The sequence below is a fragment of the Pelobates fuscus genome, chromosome 5, assembly GCF_036172605.1.
Source record: "Pelobates fuscus isolate aPelFus1 chromosome 5, aPelFus1.pri, whole genome shotgun sequence".
NCBI classification, from domain to species: Eukaryota; Metazoa; Chordata; class Amphibia; order Anura; family Pelobatidae; genus Pelobates; species Pelobates fuscus.
Genome location: NC_086321.1, coordinates 282,006,916 through 282,025,592, shown reverse-complemented (window position 1 = coordinate 282,025,592; position 18,677 = coordinate 282,006,916). Strand labels below are relative to the sequence as shown.

The following is an 18,677-nucleotide window of genomic DNA, read 5'->3' as shown; positions in this document are numbered from 1 at the left end:
GAATTCTTTAGAATCACCTCCATAACGAGGGGGAGGTGAAAGGGTTATGGATGGTGGTTTATGTGGCACTGGAGCCACTACAGGTGGCGGAACCACAGGTGGTACAGGAGGTGCCTCTAAATACGCAGTTCTCTGGAGCAAGGTCTGAAATGCCTGGGCAAATTGATCTAACCTGTGGTCCATATCCTCCACCCTATTCTCACAGGCAATCATATGTTTGCATAGTTCCGCAGGATCCATGGCCCTGTCGTAATGTCACGACTACTAGTGTGGTCCAGCACGCAGAAACTATGTAAACATATACATAGGCAAGAAAAGGAAAAAAAAAGGACAGAGCGTAAACCGGACCTTAGAATGGCCGGACTAATACGCTAGAGACAGAGAATGGTCAAAGGGAAAGCCGAGGTCAAGGAAGCCAGAAAATACACAATACCGTTTACACAAGCCAAGTCAGGGAAACCAGAATTCAGAATAACCAGGGAAAAGCCAAGATCAGGATACCAGGAAATCTGATTCACAAAGATAAAGCACTCTCAGGAAACCAGGAACAGGAAACCACGACAGGGCAAGGTACTGGGGTGAGTCAGGGATTTAAATATCCCTCTCTATGCTGTGATTGGTCAGAGGGCGACCTCTGACCCCAAAACGTGCGTGCGCTTTGACGTGGTGATGTCATGCGCACGTCAGTATAAACTTCGGGGGCGGAGCTAGAACTAGACGCGACCACGTGGTCAACGAGGCTGTGCCGGTCGGGCACGGCCGTGCCACGCGGCGGGCCGGCAACCGCGACAAGTGGTCTGTGGTCACCACCTGCAGAACCACTCCTTTATTGGGGGTGTCTTGCTAATTGCCTATAATTTCCACCTGTTGTCTATCCCATTTGCACAACAGCATGTGAAATTAATTATCACTCAGTGTTGCTTCCTAAGTGGACAGTCTTATTTCATAGAAGACTTGGAGTTACATTGTGTTGTTTAAGTGTTCCTTTTATTTTTTTGAGCAGTGTGTGTATATATATATATATATATATATATATATATATATATATATATATATATATTCATATACCCAGTGACTGAGCTCCCGTACTCCGACTGAGTACCTCTGCCCAATCTGCTTCTTAGCCACTTTCAGGGAACCTGGAATGGTTCACCCCCAGTCACCGAAACTTGACTGGTGACTCTCTGGCTTATTGGACATAGAAAGGCCCGTCATGTTCACATCCCAGGCTCAGGGACTCACCATGCATACAATCCCCATAACTGTATGGACAAAACAGATATGTTAACACAGTAAAATGACTATATGCTGATGTGTCATGACACCATGACTGCATTAGATCCCGAGATATGCTTGATAATCCCAGTTACTACAGTTACTTAATCTGTGGTTTGAGACCTGCGAATCTCCTGCTCTTTTCTACTTTTACAGACCTTCGAGTCTACCCATGCATCTTCTTCTACTACTTTTACTGTTTGAAATACATGAGAGACCTGTTAGTCTCACTATCTTAGCATGCTATGTTCACATACTACCTTTTGACAAACCAATACAAAATGGGACATAGATAAAGTGTTTGTCTTCCACCACTAATGATGTCGACTACTGTCACATGGCCCAAAGTCAGTGGGAAGGAGGCTTATCTGCAGTATTCGCCAAGCACCAAGGTAACAAAGGATTCCGTTTCATACCCATACCTACCAAGTCATGTGTACCTACCAACCCAATTTTATCTTCAACTGCATAATATAATGGTCTTCAGTGTTGAACTTAATTGACTTTTTTTCAAACTAGACAACAATAACTATGTAACTTCCCCTGTTACATCTCTCTCCTGGCATACAACAACCTATTTTTCGAACAGTGGAGTCATATTATCGTTTCCTGCACATAACACCAAATCTTACATACACACATTATACAAAGACTCTCGTGCACAAATTATTTGCAAGTGTGAGCACACAAATTACATGTGCAACTACATACGCACATTTGTTATAAATCCGCACCTAAATCTTAACCTTAGGTTAAGATGTTGAGAATGGGAGGTATGTTTGGCCATCATGTGCAGTGTTATGGTTAATCATAATTGCAAATGGAGTGGAACCATGTGGGAAAGTAAGAACAATTTGTTGCATCCATATAATGCCCTCTAAAGTCCTGCAATCAGGTGTCTCTGACTCCTGGCTCACTCCTGAAAATGTGGCACTTGTGAGGCAGCACATGAATCATCTCTAGTAAGGGCCAATAAGTCTAATTTTATTCTTATTGGCACTAGTGAATAATAGCACTTATTTATTTTTATTTGTCAGGAATTCGCACCAATCGAACTGTGGAATGGAAATTTAATTTTACAAAGTGGGTTCTAGTGGGTTGCCAACCTATATGTCTGCTAGGTAATGTCCTGTGACATGTAACAAATTATTTCTTCCTCTCCATGAAAAAGGATCTCTGCAAGCTTCCATTAATCAGGTGCTGTGCTACAATGCCAACATCTTAACTATCAACCAATGTCAATATATTGACATTTTTACCCACAGAAAAAAAGCATCCTTCAAATAAAAAAGAACTTAAATTTAGTGAAGAACATTATATTAATGCTTAAAATTTTATGCAGGGTTATTAACTAAAGTGAAAATTCAATGTGAATGTAAGGTCACTTCAACCATTAAAAATATTTTTATTGACATAATGAATAATGTCCCTTTTTATGTCCCCAACTCCTGATTGCTATAGCAATTATTTAATTACCTGGAATCTAGTGTTGGGCAAAGCTCCCAGCTTTCCACGTTCCTCTTGACTAATCAGGGGTTTCTCGTAGAAAAGATTTTGATTGGTCTACTTAGCTAACTCAGAGAACAAGTACACACACTGAGCTAGCAAGAGGAGGGGAAAGGGAGTGGGGAGGGAGTTTAAAGTATCTGAATGTATGGGATCGAGAAGTGGAGAAAACTGTAGTGAGGAAGGAAGGGGATCCACAAGACTCCCATTGTAGGCTCTCCCCTAATGTGTGGCAAATCACATTACGTCAGTCACCACCAGCGAGCAGTGAGTTTTTGCGACAGATGTAAAATATGCAGGGAATTGACATTGGCAGCCCGGAATAGAGTTCTGGGCTGTCAATGTCACATGTGCTGGGGGTGGAGTAACCCTTTAAATTTGAAATTCACTTTAGTGAAGAACTCTGAAAGTGTATAAATATTTTCTAATCTCTTTTTTTATATTTTAAAATCATGAAATTTGATAGAGAACAAAACACTGAAGTCCAACAGAGTAGCACAAAACATTTTGAAAGAGTTCCTTTGCCAGTTGTCACTCTAAAAAAAAAAAAAAAAAGAGAGAGAAAATTGAAAGACTGGGGGTTTCGCTCATAGATACTATTTTCAGTGAACAAGTCTATTTCAGGATGGCAATTTACTCCTGAACTAAGTAACTCGTTGGGGATCTCTGTTCCTTTCAACCAGTTCTGCTCCCATTGGAATCGAACATTCTTAAAATCTCATCATAATTCACATTTATTATATAACTTTTTTTTTTTTTTAATAGAGACAAGTACAAAGCTTTTTAGCGCGTACTAACCAAGGTTACTTATAGTGCAATATAATAGTTATAAACTGGATTGCCATCTGTAACCTCACTTTTACTATTGCACTTGAGGTAAGAAGGATGCCTTTGATTAAAACCATTTGGCCCACACAGACCGTTACTTTAATAAAAGGCTAGGCTTTGCATAACCCCTTTCATGACCTGTACATGGAATCCTTTATTGGGTGGTGCACAGGCCACAAGTAATCCAGGAAAGCTTACGATCATCTGCTGCTTGGTTATAATATCAGAATAATACCACATTGCAGTATATACGATATGTCTTTCATTTTAGCTGAAGTTATCCCAGAGTCACTAGTCAAATGGATTCTCTTAAAGCTAGCTGTCTGCTCCACAATCCTTTCTGGATTGATTTTTCTTTGCCCTATGATGCTATTTTTCTTTTTTCTGTTTTAGTCAGCTGATTATTAAATGATGTATAGCTTCCCCCTATTATCAGCAGCACTGTACAAATGGGGATGGAAACAAATAAAACACATTCACTGGGCTTGATTAGGACCCTGGTCAAAAAACTTTCAATCAAGAGAACATTGTAGAAAATGAATGCACTCCAGAGCAAGTTAAATTCTGCAAAGTTATTATTATAAACGTTAATAATATTCTTTGCCATGCAAATGGCTTGTGCTATTTAGGGGTTCACACTGTACATATCAGGGTTATTCACTAAAGTGCAAATCGTTAATAATTTGAAGTGAACTCAAAGTGAATTGTCCAAGCCAGCTATGTTTTAAATTCAGTTATTGATGCCTAGAATTTCAAATTTGCTCTAAATTCCTCTGTCAAATGTTGGTAAATAGCTCTGTATGACGTGGAGAGATAAAAAGCAAATACAAAATAATTCCAGTATAACAGATTTTTAAATAAAATGGATGATTTGGTGAGCAAATTCATAATATGTGTATGCAAAATTGAAACAATGCTTAAAATTAAGCTTCCCTCCGGCCCAGACACTTACCCTCCACAATCTCGTTGGAGGTCCTGCCTGATAACCCAGGCAGTCCCTGCAGCCAATCCAGCCAATCCAAGTTATGTGATCTCGGTGACTCGCATCAGCTTGATTGGCAGTGTTGGCGGGCAGGGGACTGCCTGGGTTATCAGGCAGGTCCACTAATATATTATTGATAAAATAATATAACGAGATACATATATACCTCTTAGAATGAAATTTTCATAATTTTGGCATTGTAAGTTTTAATTCTAGACTCTAACAAGAAGTGCACAAATTGCAGTATTTTTTTTTATACATAATAGTGATCCCAATTTCAGGGGCTCAAAAGGAATTGGTCATGCCAACATAATCAGAAATAATATGATAATTTTTAATACATAAAATCCTTTCAATTAAGCCAATTTGTGAATTCTTCAATCCATGTATACACCCAAATTCTATGTTTCCCTCTAGTGATGTTTTGAAAGACCTGTACTGCAGCTGTTTTAATTTGCAGCTTGTTTGTGGGACTTTCTGCCTTATGTTTTGTCTTTAGCAAATGAAAGGCATGTTCAATGGATTGAAGTCAGATGACTAACTTGGCCACCTTGTCTCTTTGGTTGCTTTCACTGTATGTTTTGGGTCATTGCCCATCTGTCCAACCAGTTTTGCAAAGTTTGGCTGAATCTGAACAGTTAATAAAACCCTGTACTTTTCAGAATTCATCCAACTGCTTCTGTAAACAGTTACATCATCAATAAATGGTAGTAAACCAATTCTATTGGCTGAGATACATGACCACTCCATAATGCTGCCTTAACCATGTTTTCATAGATTTTGTGGTAAGCTTTGGGTCATGACCATTCCTTCCTTTCTAACAACTCTTTGTTTTTCTTCCCATCATTTTAGTACAGGTTGCGCTTTGTTTCATCTGTCTAAAAAATATTGTTCCTGTACTGGAACACTGGAACACTGGATAAAGTCTAATCTGACCCAGATATTCTTAAAGCAACATTGTCACCCTCCCCCCCCCCCCCCCCCCCCCCCCCATAAAAAAATGAGTATTTTATAAAGATAGAATATCTATGAAATACTTTTATTAACTGTTCTGGAATGTCATTAAAAATTCCAACCGAATCAAGAGATATACTGAGACAAAGTAGAGACTATTTTCTCTCTGTTTATTTCCTATACCTGATACTTTTAGACAGTGGGTGGAGCTACCACCATCTAGAAGTGTCAATCACCAATGACAGCTGCAGGAATTGGCTTTATCTATGGATATCTATGGATGATCCTGGGGTCTTGCTGGAACCTCCAAAAACCTCAATGTCACACCCTCACGCATGCGTGTGACATCTTTTTCTGGTGCTGAAGTGCCAGGAGCTGAAGTGGAGTCACTGGAAGAAGATGGCAGTGCCCTCTAGGAACAGGTTCAGGTAAGTAAAACTCACCTTTGCCTGCCCTCCCCTAACCACTGGAACCCCAGTGACGATATCACTGCCAAAGGTTTTTGTAAATTCTCAAAAGTCGCCAGGCAGTGACAGTGCCTGGCAAATTTACCAAAGAAAAATTCTGTGCTTGTCTACCACAGCGTTTACACTGTGGTTGTCCAGGTGATTTGGTGTTGCTGAGCTAATAAGCACACTGTTTTATTAAATTTTTTTTATTCTTTTTTTTTTGCCATACATATAGATGTCAGTCACATTAGGCAACCCAATACACAAGGAACATATACAAGCTCAAAATGCCATAATACAAAAAGTATATCAACATCTCTTACAACACATATATTATAGACATTAAGAAGCATGTGTATTTCATGGGACTCAGGCCAAATGGTGATCTGTCAGTTTTTTTGACTAAAATAAAATGGAATACAACAATATTAACAGTAAGAAAGAAATAGTAGAGCATGGTGCGTAGCTTAAGAACACCAGTGTGTTTTAGAAGAGGGCAGAGGTATATGCGATCCCCTTCCCACCAGCTTCGATGCCTTCCCCTCACTTGTAGACATCTAGGAAACCGCAGGCCCATGCTTATTTTAGACCCCATCCAAGGGATGGCTGGCACCGCAGAAAAAGAAAGACAAAAGAAAGAGTCGAGGGGGGGGGTATTTAGCTGCGGGGATGGGGGTGGGGGGACAGTGGAAAAGGAGACCACATAGGCGCATAAGGTGACTGCTCAGAAAAGCTATCCAGCCTGGGGAATACCCCCTGGAGGATCCTTAAAGTTCCCCCATCAAGGGGATAAAGGATGAATCCAGCGACCTTCCAAGGCAGGGAGTGTGGAGGAGCGTTTAAAGTGAGGGACTGAACTCACTCCGCTCATCCCCTATCCGCCTGCATTGCTGGCCATCCAAGGGCCCCAAACCTTTTCAAACATCTTCATGGTCCTCTGTACCTGGGCAGTTAGTTTATCCATGAGGTATGTATCCTTGATTTTTTGTATTACTGCTTCTACTGAAGGGGTCTCCCTCTGAAGCCTAACCTGTGCCAAAGACCTCCTAGCTGCCAAATTGAATGAAGTCGTTTTTATTCTCTTTTTGTCCAATCATCTAAGGATCTAGCTTAATGTCCCTCCCAAGAACATCCCTCTGCAGGACTTCAATCTTTTTCCAATATAATTGCACATCTGGGCATTCCCACCACATATAAATATAAGTCCCCTTCTGTCTGCACCCTCTCCAACACAAGTCTGTTGGAATCTTATTCATTCTATGCAATTTGACTGGGGTAGTGTACCACCGAAAAATGGTGTTATATGCCTGTTCCTGCAAGGTGACACATATGGATGATGTGGCACTCACTACCCATATTTCCTGTCACTCAACCCCCTCTAGCATCTCAACTAGATCCACTTCCCATTGATCAATATATGTTAACTCTACCCATTCTAAAGTGTTGGTGCTCAAGTGAGCGTACAAAATTGTGATCAAGCCCCTTAGGAACTGCTCTCTAAAGCACATTTTTTCGAAAAATGTTAGCTGTCTTAATGCAGCATCATAGTCCCTGAGTTGGATATATTGAAAGAAATCAGAAGGTTTTAATGGGGCCTTAGTTTTCAGCTCATCGAAGGTTATTAAAGAGCCACCCTCATATAGATGGCTAAGTCGCTGCAAGCCAGCATGTTCTATACCCCTAAAATCATGTGCTCTCAGACCCGGGGGGAACACCCCATTCCTCAGAAATGGTGTTAAACTGGGAAGGGGAAGATGACAATACATATTTTGAAGCTGTAACATCCCATAGTATAAACGAGTTTAATATTGCAGGGCGTTCCGTTCCAAGAGCAGCTCGATGTTCTTTAGGTACCCACATGAAAAACTGTGGCAGGTCTGAATCCATAAGAGAGGACTCTAAGGACTCTAAGTCCACCCACCTTATTTTCTCTGAGGAGAGGGCCACAGTGTGATCTGGGTTAATTGGGCTGCTAGATAGTAAAAATATAAATTTGGCAGACCTAAACCTCCCCTCGCCTTTGCTCTATATAGGACGTTCCGGGAAACTCTGTGTTTCTTATTTTGCCAAATAAAATTACCAATGGCCCGTTGAAGAGCGGCCAAGTTAGATTTAGTGAGCTGGACTAGCAGGACTTGAAACAGGAACAATATTCTAGGCAGTACATTCATTTTTACTGAGTGAATCCTGCCTATCCAAGAGATCTGCTTGTGATATTTGCCCCCAAGATCCTAATCTGTGCCCTAACATTGGTATACAAAGCTCGAATTGTGATTATGAATGGATCAGGAATGCCAATGACGCCAACAGTTCAAACAGATAAAACCATTTGACCCTGTCTCGTTGTCGATTGACAGGATAAATTATGGTGTTCTAGTGGAGACCTGCCTCCAAATGATATCTATATTGCATCTAGTATTTTTAGTTGCTTTATTGGAACAAATCCCACCTGATCCGCATGAATCAAGCGCGTGAGGAGAGGGTTCAATCTGCTAGCTAGAATCTTTGCCAACATTTTTAATCCTGATTTATTAAGGAAATTGAGCAAAAGTTTTCAGGGACCGAGCCAATGTCCGCCAAAGACATGTCTCTATCTGGGATTCCCCCTTCCATTAGGTAATTAAACCAGGACTCCAAGTGAGGCGATAATTCTTCCCGGAACGTTTTGTAATAGCTACCGTCCAATCCATCTTGGCCTGGAGCTTTATTACCTTTTAGGGAAGATATGGCAACATCTATTTTTTTGATTGAGATCCGTTTCCATAAATTATCGGAACGTGCCCCTAGCTGGGAAAGAAAAGTACGGATATAATTAATTTTCATTTGAGCGTTAACGGCATCTTGGCAAGTGTGGTTGTATAGTTTCACGTAAAAATCTGTGAATACCTTAGCTATATTGCCAGGAGTAGTTTGATAAGACCCTGAAGAATCTTTGATTTTCGTAATGTGGGTATTTCTTTGTCTCATGCGAAGAGATCGGGCAAGCAACGTGTCCATTTAATTCGATTTTTCGTAGTAGGTCCTTCTGAACCATACCATATCTCTCGCCGGATTGATTACCGCAATGCACGCACCGCCGACAAGTTGTCCGGGGAAGGATCCGATTTAGGTTTTTGTTCCACATTCCTCAAGGACTCCGGTAAAGACAGTGGGAGTTGTGATTTGCATTTTTTCTTTAGGGTAGCTTCTCGGCTCAAAATGCCTCAAATTACTGTTTTATGAGCTGCCCATACCGTAGCAGGTGAGGGGCCTGCCTCAGTATTCATAGTGAAATACTCGGTTAGCGCTTTGAGCAAGGTATCGACCACTTTAGGATCCCTACGTAAGGAGGTGTTTAATTTCCAAGACCATGGGGATGCCACGCAGAGTTTATCCAGTGTCAATGCGACGTCAGCGTGGTCCGACCATGTAATTGGGGGTTTACTAAGAAAAAGTCAATTCTTGAATAGGTATCATGTGGGGGAAAAAAAGGAATAATCGAGATCATCAGGATGGTGCCCTCTCCAGACATCTATAAGGCCTGTCTGTTGTATAAAAGAATGTAGCCGCTTATCCTGCCTACCTCTACCATGCAAGCGTGGAAACACACAACATAAGCTCCTATAGACAGCAGGACATGGCACAGCATTAAAGTCCCCCCCCCCCCACAACCACCATTCCGTGTGGCAGTGTATTGATGACATTGGCCATATCACTCCAGAAAGCTGCAGAAGGGTCATTGAGAGCATATAAATTAATGAGATGAAGAGAATGAGAGTATAAGATTCCTGATAAAAGCACAAAGCGGCCCGGGGTCTGAGATCACCTTACTAACCCTAAACAGGCATATGTGATGAAGGAGGACAGCTACCCCATTCTGCTTATTATGGGCCCTAGCCTCGTATGTCGTACTGTATTTGTGGTCCTTTAAATCAAATCGAGCTGACGCAGGTTTTTGGACCCTTAACAAAACTCATAGATAAACTTCAATTGTATCCACCCAGGCCCGAATGAGCCTCCCTGCAGCTCTGCCTCCCTCTATTTTTGCAGCAGGAACTACTGGTGTTTCCTGGGTGGCCAAAAAGGGCCCCAAGGTGCCAGCAAGAGTGGCAGATATTGGCCAGCCCCCTGACACTTGGTAGCACTGCTGGTAGTTTTCACTGCTGTTCTCAGTCAACTGTCCTTTTTGGTCTCTTGAAAAGGAAGGGACTATATAAAAAGTGTTTCCAAACTATTTATCCAATTAGGATGTAATTACCCTCAAATTAAAGTCATCAGTCTGCACTTCAACTTCACAATCCTTTTTTGTTTTTTTTCCTTCTTAACCGCAAAAAATCAGTAAACATTATCAACGTTCAAATATTGATGGACCTAGCTGTCTGTGTAATGTATGATAGTTTGGCAATACGTTTAGGGAATGATGTCTAACTAGTGTTCATTAATAGTAAACAATTACCCTATAGTTAGTGCTAATCTGCCACCCTCGTCTTTTCTTCTTGGAGTTTTGTTTTTGTTGTTTTGGGGGGTGGGAGGGAGATGTTTTAATGATTTTGGTGGGACCCTTCAGAGTAAGGATCTCTGAGATGAAAAGCAGCAGACATGATGTCATCTGAAAACATTAAACAAGTCTACTGAAACTGCATCTGGAAATCCACTTAGCAAAGGGAAGAGCGGATTGAGAGGATGGCTCAAATAATTTTAGGCAAACACAAGGTTAGTTAATTCCTCTTGGTGGCTGTGCTCCCCACAAACCACGAGCTGACACTCACTGCAAACTACTCTATCCCAAACAGAAGCTTAGAATAACAGTGTGATAGTTGCATTGAGGAGGCCACATCCTGAGCATGATGGATGTTATCACTTTGTCTCAGGGGCTTAATGACTTCAGTCTGGGGCATAAAAGGTCTAGCTGTGTGTTTGTATTCATTAAATTAAATGTGTAGCTATGTCATCTATTCTAGTTGCACACCACTGTACTTGAAATATAAAATATATAATATTTATGTGCAGAAATGTTGCCTGTTTTTGTTTCTTTTGCAATATATTTTGGTCCTTTTAATAATTCAATGACACCTCTGGGAAATTCGAATGAATATTTCTGCTGCCTGTTTCTATTCTGCCTATGATGTATGTTTTCATACCGTCACATTCCAAACCTTTTTTTCCCTTCTTTTTTTCAAGAGAACACATAAAATGAATTTTAAAGAATCAAAGGACCAGTTGCAATAAATCACAGTTAAAATGTGAGGTAGATTGAAAAAAAGAGTTATGTGTACAGATACTTTTAATATAATTGGAAGGCTAAATTGTTGTTTCTAACCTCTTAATGAGAAACCCTTAAATTACAGAGGAAAAACCTATACTTCGAATTCAAGGTTTTGTTCAAGGACAATTTCCTTTGTCCTTAAGGGATTAATTGTTGAGTAATCGTCTGATCAACGTGTTGGCTATATACATTCTAATAATAATTTGATGATATTATTGTGAAACTAACCTCACCACTGGCTTTTGGAGGGGCCTTTTTGACAGCCTCCTTTAGCTATTCAAACGGGAGTCAAACGGCGTTCGGTAAACATAAACCCATGAACAAGAGGCACAAAATGACTATATCCATGGACGGCTACGTTCGGTAATTCAAACAATATTTAGACTATTTGAAATAGACCGGCTGTACAGCCTGATTCTCTGGAACTGTTTTGGGCATGAAACCATGCGTGCGGTCGGTCAAAAAGAGACTTCCAGGAATTTCCTGAACCCCTGCTCTGATCTGGATGATTTTTGGATATGTTGTTCACCCAGATCAGGGCTGTCAGGGGATGTAACATGTATGGCTATATGTTGTGTTTTGGGGTACTTATGGGACCTTGTAAAATGTTTTTTTCTGTCTGGAGATAATTGGGTTAACACAGTATCCGACTCAATTATCTCACAGGCAGAGGGGAGGGAAGTATGTTTGTTATGGAAGTGCCGTACATTAAATTACTGTTCTGATTGGTTTGCAAGCTTTGTGTCCCTGTCCTCAACAAGGTCCATGTGGGCGTTCACCTTGCTTGGGGACTTGCATAAAAGGCCTGCTGTGTCTTCCATTAAACAGAATGCTTTACCCCTTCATGAAGTCTTGGCTCATGTTTGGGGGATTGGAGAACTACATACACCCTGGGGATTGCTATATCACAATATTCCCCTGAGTATAATCACTTGCTCTTCTAAGAGCTGTTCCTGTTACGCTTTCTGGAGTAGGAGAGGTCTACCCACTAGAAGCTGGATCCTGGTCAAGGGTGGGTGGAGGATGGTAAGACCCCAACCAAGCTGCAGCGGTTTGTGGCGTCTACAGTGCTTATGGTGTCTGGTTCAGTGCTTGGAGCCTTCGGTGAGCACTAGGAACATCAATTGACGGAGGCACCCGGTCAGGGCGCCAGGCGGTCCATCACAGATATTTCTAAGGCATGTACTTGCTAATGTTTATCTAGGCAGGTGCGAGTAAAGTTCACATTATTATTATTAGTAGTATTTATATAGCTCCAACATATTCTACAGATTCTATGAATGGGAAGAGGTCAGGAAGACCCCGATCAAAACCTAAAATCAACCATTAGCAGGCATTAAAGAGGAAACAATGTAGCCTTAGTGATTAGAAACTCACTCTTAGTGAGTGTGACATGGACCTTCCAGGTTTGCAGTGGCTAGTAGCTTTTAAAGCCTGCCTAATAGCATAGGGTTTTACATGTTAATCCCTGGACTAGAAAATATACTTACTTGAAGAGCACTTCCTCCAGTCCTAACATGGCGTACAATACTGAAAAAAGCAATTGTGGATTTTATCAAGCTCAGCACTGCATGTACTGTTTTTTATGGTGTTTTTTGCGTCTATGCTTAAAACACTCTATGCTTAAAGGGAAACTCCAGTGCCAGGAAAACAATCCGTTTTCCTGGCACTGCAGGTCCCCTCTCCCTCCCACCCCCCAATCCCTGGTTGCTGAAGGGGTGAAAACCCCTTCAGTCACTTACCAGAGGCAGCAACGATGTTGCTTCTTCCTCCGCGCTGCTCCTCCCTCTGATTGCGTCGGCTGGTGGGCGAGACTGATCCCGCCCACCGGCCGGGGAGACCTAATGCGCATGCGCGGCAATGCCGCGCATGCACATTAGCGGTCCCCATAGGAAAGCATTGAAAATGCATTTTCAATGCTTTCCTATGGGGAAATGAGCGATGCTGGAGGTTTCCTGTGCTAGAAACCAGGAAGTGCCTAGTCTAGTAGACAGCCACTAGAGGTGGAGTTAACCTTGCAAGGTAATTATTGCAGTTTATAAAAAAAACTGTAATAATTACACTTGCAGGGTTAAGAGTAGTGTGAGTTGGCTCCCAGACCACTCCAATGGGCAGAAGTGGTCTGGGTGCCTGGAGTGTCCCTTTAAAACTTGTGTTTTTTTCTGTTTTCTGGCAACTGGCAAAATTTAGTGTATGAAATATGTGTTTGCTTTTTCCAACGCTTAACCCTGTATATTCCTTGTAGGTTGGAATATGGAGACTGGAAACCCAGATGGTATCAACCCAGAAGTGCTGATTTCCCTCATGGCCCCGAAGAAATGTGTTCTCCAATATACTGGGAAACATCACTACATCGCAGGGAGATTTCTACCCTATGATATACAGAAGAAATTTGAACTCAACCTACCAAAGTACCCTGACACAGATTGCGTGGTGCAGCTTTAGAACATCAAACCTGCCTTGTGAAATTTAGATGCGTCAATAAATCTATACATTTTCTGTATTGCCCTGAGTGTTATGAATCTTTTATTCAATCAAACGAATTCTCTTTGAGAGAATGTTTGAGTGTCCGACACATATGATTCACTAGTTACAAACATCTGATTTAAGCAGGTAATCCCACATAATCCAATATTGTTCAGAAAGGTATTAACCTTCATGTTGGCAACATCAAGTATGACACTTTATGAATTCTGGGAAATACACAAATATGGTAAACAATAACATATTGGGAACCATTTGGCTGATCGAACGATATCCTGATCACAGTACAATGGAAGATGCACATGCTATTTTAAGTGTTTGTGTTATTTATTTATAAAATATTTTACCAGGAAGGATACATTAAGATTTCTCTCATTTTCAAGTATGTCCTGGGACCAAAGCTGCTTACATTCACAGATTTCTAACTAGTAATTGCACCTTGTGGAAAACAAGAGTTGAAACACAGATATAGTAAATCTTGATGGATATTTTATCAATCATGTTGGAAGGTTAAAATAAAAAAAAACAATCCCATAAAAATAAATCTAATTCATTGAGTACAGAATTAATCTTAAGAACACTAAGGGAGAGGTTTCCTATTTTGACACTAAATAACTGCTGTAAGTGGTTGTTAATAACAGCAGAGGCGGCTCTAGACTTTATGAGGCCTTAGGCGAAACTCAAACATGAAGCCCCACTAACAAACAAAGTGAAAAATTAGAGTTGCAATACATGCACACTGTCACATATACACATTGATGTGTGTGTGTGTGAATGTATATCTCTGTGAGCATGTTTGCGTTTTTGGCTATGAGCATGTATGTGTATGGGGTAGCTGCTTTAAGTGTGTTGTGTGTATGTTGTGTGTAACCTTTGTGCTATGTGTTTATGGCAAAGCTATATTTCTTGACTGTGTGTGTATGATGAATTTCTTCAGCTGGTGACTGTGACAAGGTAAGTAAAGGGGTACCAGTGGCAGGGACTGGGGGTAAATGGACAAGGGGGGTTGTAAGAGATAATGAGGGACAGGGAGTATGACATGGTTTTATGAGGGAGTGTGACAGGGTGAGTGGAGGTAAGTGTGTCAGGGCAATTGTGGCATGGTAGGAGGGACGAGTGTGACAGGATTAAGGGGGGTAAATGTGACAGGGTGAGTGTGGCAGAGTGAGGGCAGGTGAGATTAATAGGATTAGGAGTGGTTCATTTGAGCGTGGATGCATGAAGAGGCTGACTGTGGGGGGGTGATGACAGTGTAGTGAGGGGTGACAATGTGTGGAGAGGTGACAGTGTGAGGGGATGCTAACAGTGTATCTGGGGAGGCTGTGTGTGTGAGGGGGTGATGGTGTGAGGGAGGGAGAGGGGGTGATGGGAGGGAGAGGGGGGTTGTGAGGGGGTGATGGTGTTGGTGAGGGAGGGGAGGGGAGGGGGGGTGATGGTGAGGGACGGGAGGGGATGATGGTGAGGGAGGGGATGTGATGTTGAGGGAGGGGGGGTGATGCTAAGAAAATACAACATATCATATCATTTGAAAGAGGAGATCCAAGTGCCCATTCTGGGAAAACAGTGCTCGGATCCATGCAGACTTGTCCAAACGCCACACAGTCAAGGTTTCAGGGACAATCGTCGGTAATTTAACGGGAGCAATGTCTCTGTGGGAAATAGGAGCTCACTGATGGTTTCACAATCTTCACACATAAAGCTTTTAGCAAGATACAGTGGTTTATGGGTCTAGAGTGTGCCTTTGACTCCTTACTTTAGCATCTGTACTATAGTAATGTCTACAGCAACTAAACTATATTACCACTAATTCAATTTTATTCAGCACACTAATGCCTGACACTCACAGGGACATCATCAGCAGAGTACCCCTGTAAGGAGATGCACTCAAGAAAGGTGGCTCACCAATGTACTTTTAACACTATGTGGTCCATTTAGGAAGATATATTTTTATCTCTCCAACATTTCTGATCGAGGTTTAGAAAAATCGAATGTGTTCACTGTAAGGCTGTGACTGTTCCAATCTTTTAACCCCTTCAGGACGGAGTCAATAGTGCACGTTCTGATCAAAACAAAACGTAAACAAGAACTGGAATTTGCGCTATATGTCTGTTCACCCGTAGTTCCCCTCTTTCAAATTATACGCACCCACACTTATTATATATCATTTTGTTCAGGAGAAACAGGGCTTTAATCTATCATTAACTATTCATATATGGAACATAATTTATTATGAATAAAATAAAAAAAAATGTGAGAAAATAAGATTTTTTTTTTTAAATTTGCATTTCCGTCTGACATTTTAACTGTGAATTTCATAACACTGTTAGGTTTACTGCAAAAAAATGCACATATTTGTAATCAGCGATGTCTCACGAGTACAACAGTACCCCCCATTAACAGGTTTTATGTTGTTTTGGAAAGTTACAGGGTCAAATATAGAACATTCCATTTTCAAATTGAAATTTTCCAGATTAGTAATGTTACCTTTGAGATGGTGTGGTAGCCCAGGAATGAGAATTACCCCCATAATGGCATAGCATTTAAAAAAGTAGACAAGCCAAGGTATTGAAAGTGGGGTATGTTTAGTCTTTTTTAGTAGCCACTTAGTCACAAACACTGGCCAAAGTTAGCGTTCATATTTGTTTTTGTGTAGAAAAAAGCAAAAAACTAATATTTGGCCAGTGTTTGTGACTAAGTGGCTACTAAGAAAGACTGGACATACCCCACTTGCAATACCTCGGGTTGTCTACTTTTGCACATGGTATGCCATCATGGGGGTAATTCTCATTCCTGGGCTACCATACGCTCTCAAAGGCAACATAACCAACCTGGCAAATTTCAATGTGAAAAACTGTTATTCTCGGGAGACTTCACGAAACACAAATATTAGTGTTTTAAAACAGTAAAACATATTACAACAATAATATAGCCCATAAAAGTGCCGTTCGCTTGTAAAAAATGCGAAAAACTTCACTTTTACTTAAAATATCATCGTTGTAATACAATTTACCAGTTTGAAACACTAATATTTGAGTTCAGCGAAGTCTCCCGAGTAAAACAGTACCCCCTATGTACAGGTTTTATGGTGTCTTGGAGAGTTACAGGGTCAAATATAGTGCTTGCGAATTAAATTCTCTGCACTTTCTCCCTGTGTTGTCAGGCATGTCAATCAAATTTTAATTAATCAAATCACATAATTACGTTAAAAGATTATTTAAATATACACGTAGAATTTTAATATATATGCATTTATAGGTATTTAAATTCTACGTGTATATTAATGTAATCTTTTATGTAATTATATGTATTTATCTATATATATATATATATTTGCGGTTATTTGTATTTTATATATAGATAGATAGATATATATAGAATGTCATTCTAAGTGTATTTTGTTACCGATATATATATATTAATAACAAAATACAGTTAGAATGAAATTACATATGCATATATAATTTATATTAAATTTTGTTTCAAAATTTTATTTATTTATTTTATTATTTTATTTATTTATTATTTTAATTATACGTATTTATATATAATATATATATGTACATCTATTATATATATATAATATATATACATATTAAATATGTAACGCCATTCTAAGTGTATTTTAATATTAATATATATACTTATATTAATATTAAAATACACTTTGTATGACGTTACATATATTTAATATGTATATATAATATATATATACCGTATATACTCGAGTATAAGACGAGTTTTTCAGCACATTTTTTGTGCTGAAAAACCCCAACTCGTCTTATACTCGAGTCACTGTCTGTATTATGGCAATTTACATTGCCATAATACAGACAGGGGGCTGGCAGCGAGCGCTTACCTCTCCTGCAGCTCCTGTCAGCTCCCTTCTCCTCTGTGCCGGTCCGTTCAGCACCTCTGTCAGCTCCCAGTGTAAGTCTCGCGAGAGCCGCGGGGTCATAGTGCGGCTCTCGCAAGACTTACAGTGTGAGCTGACAGAGGAGCTGACCGAACCGGCGCGGAGGAGAAGGGAGCTGACAGGAGCTGCAGGAGAGGTAAGTGCTCCCTGCCAGCCCCCCTCTTCCCCCCACTGAACTACCAATGCCACTGGACCACCAGGGAGTGAGAGTCCCCCTCCCTGGCCAGCTAGGAAGCATGGAGGGGGGGACAAAAAAATTAATATATATAAATAATAATAATAAAAAAAAGAATAAAATAAAAAATAATAATAATAAAAACATATTAATGAAACAAAAAAACAATATTAAAGTAATAATTAAAAAATAACCCCCCACCAAGGCTCTGCATCACACACACACACACACTGCACTCATACACACACACTGCATTCTCATACACACACACTGCATTCTCATACACACACACTGCATTCTCATACACAAACACTGCATTCTCACACACACACTGCATTCATTATATACACACACTGTAAATAGACAATTAATATAATTTTTTAGGATCGAATTTTATTTAGAAATTTACCAGTAGCTGCTGCATTTCCCACCCTAGTCTTATACTCGAGTCAATAAGTTTTCCCAGTTTTTGGGGGTAAAATTAGGGGCCTCGGCTTATATTCGGGTCGGCTTATACTCGAGTATATACGGTACTATATATACATATTATATATAAATATATTTAATTTATTTTTTTATAAAATTTTTATTTTTTTTATTCTTCCCACCAGCAGGGGGACTGTCTGATATTTTAAACAGTCCCCCTGCTGGCAGATCCACAGCCAGCTATAGGGGGCCATGTGATCACATGGCCCCCGGGGGCCTCATTTGCCGGAGGGGGGCTGCCTGGGCTGTCAGGCAGCCCCCAGAAGAGGATCGCGGCGGAGGTAAGTACAACTCACCTCCTGGGGCTGCAAGTTGTTACGACGTACCATGCCGTCGCAACGGCTTTAAAGCCCAAATGCAGGACGGCATGGTACGTCGTA

The 18,677-nt window shown here is 40.6% G+C and overlaps 1 protein-coding gene across 1 annotated transcript in view; it reads left to right on the top strand.

Annotated features, from left to right (window-relative positions):
• Nucleotides 1-13,712, top strand: part of YJEFN3 (YjeF N-terminal domain containing 3) — a 138,117-nt gene extending 124,405 nt beyond the window's left edge. The window contains exon 6 of the mRNA XM_063455365.1: nucleotides 13,485-13,712. Coding sequence (XP_063311435.1) covers nucleotides 13,485-13,684 — 200 coding nt within the window. The 3' untranslated portion in view covers nucleotides 13,685-13,712. The remainder of the gene's footprint in view (nucleotides 1-13,484) is intronic.
• Nucleotides 13,713-18,677: the final 4,965 nt, after the last annotated feature.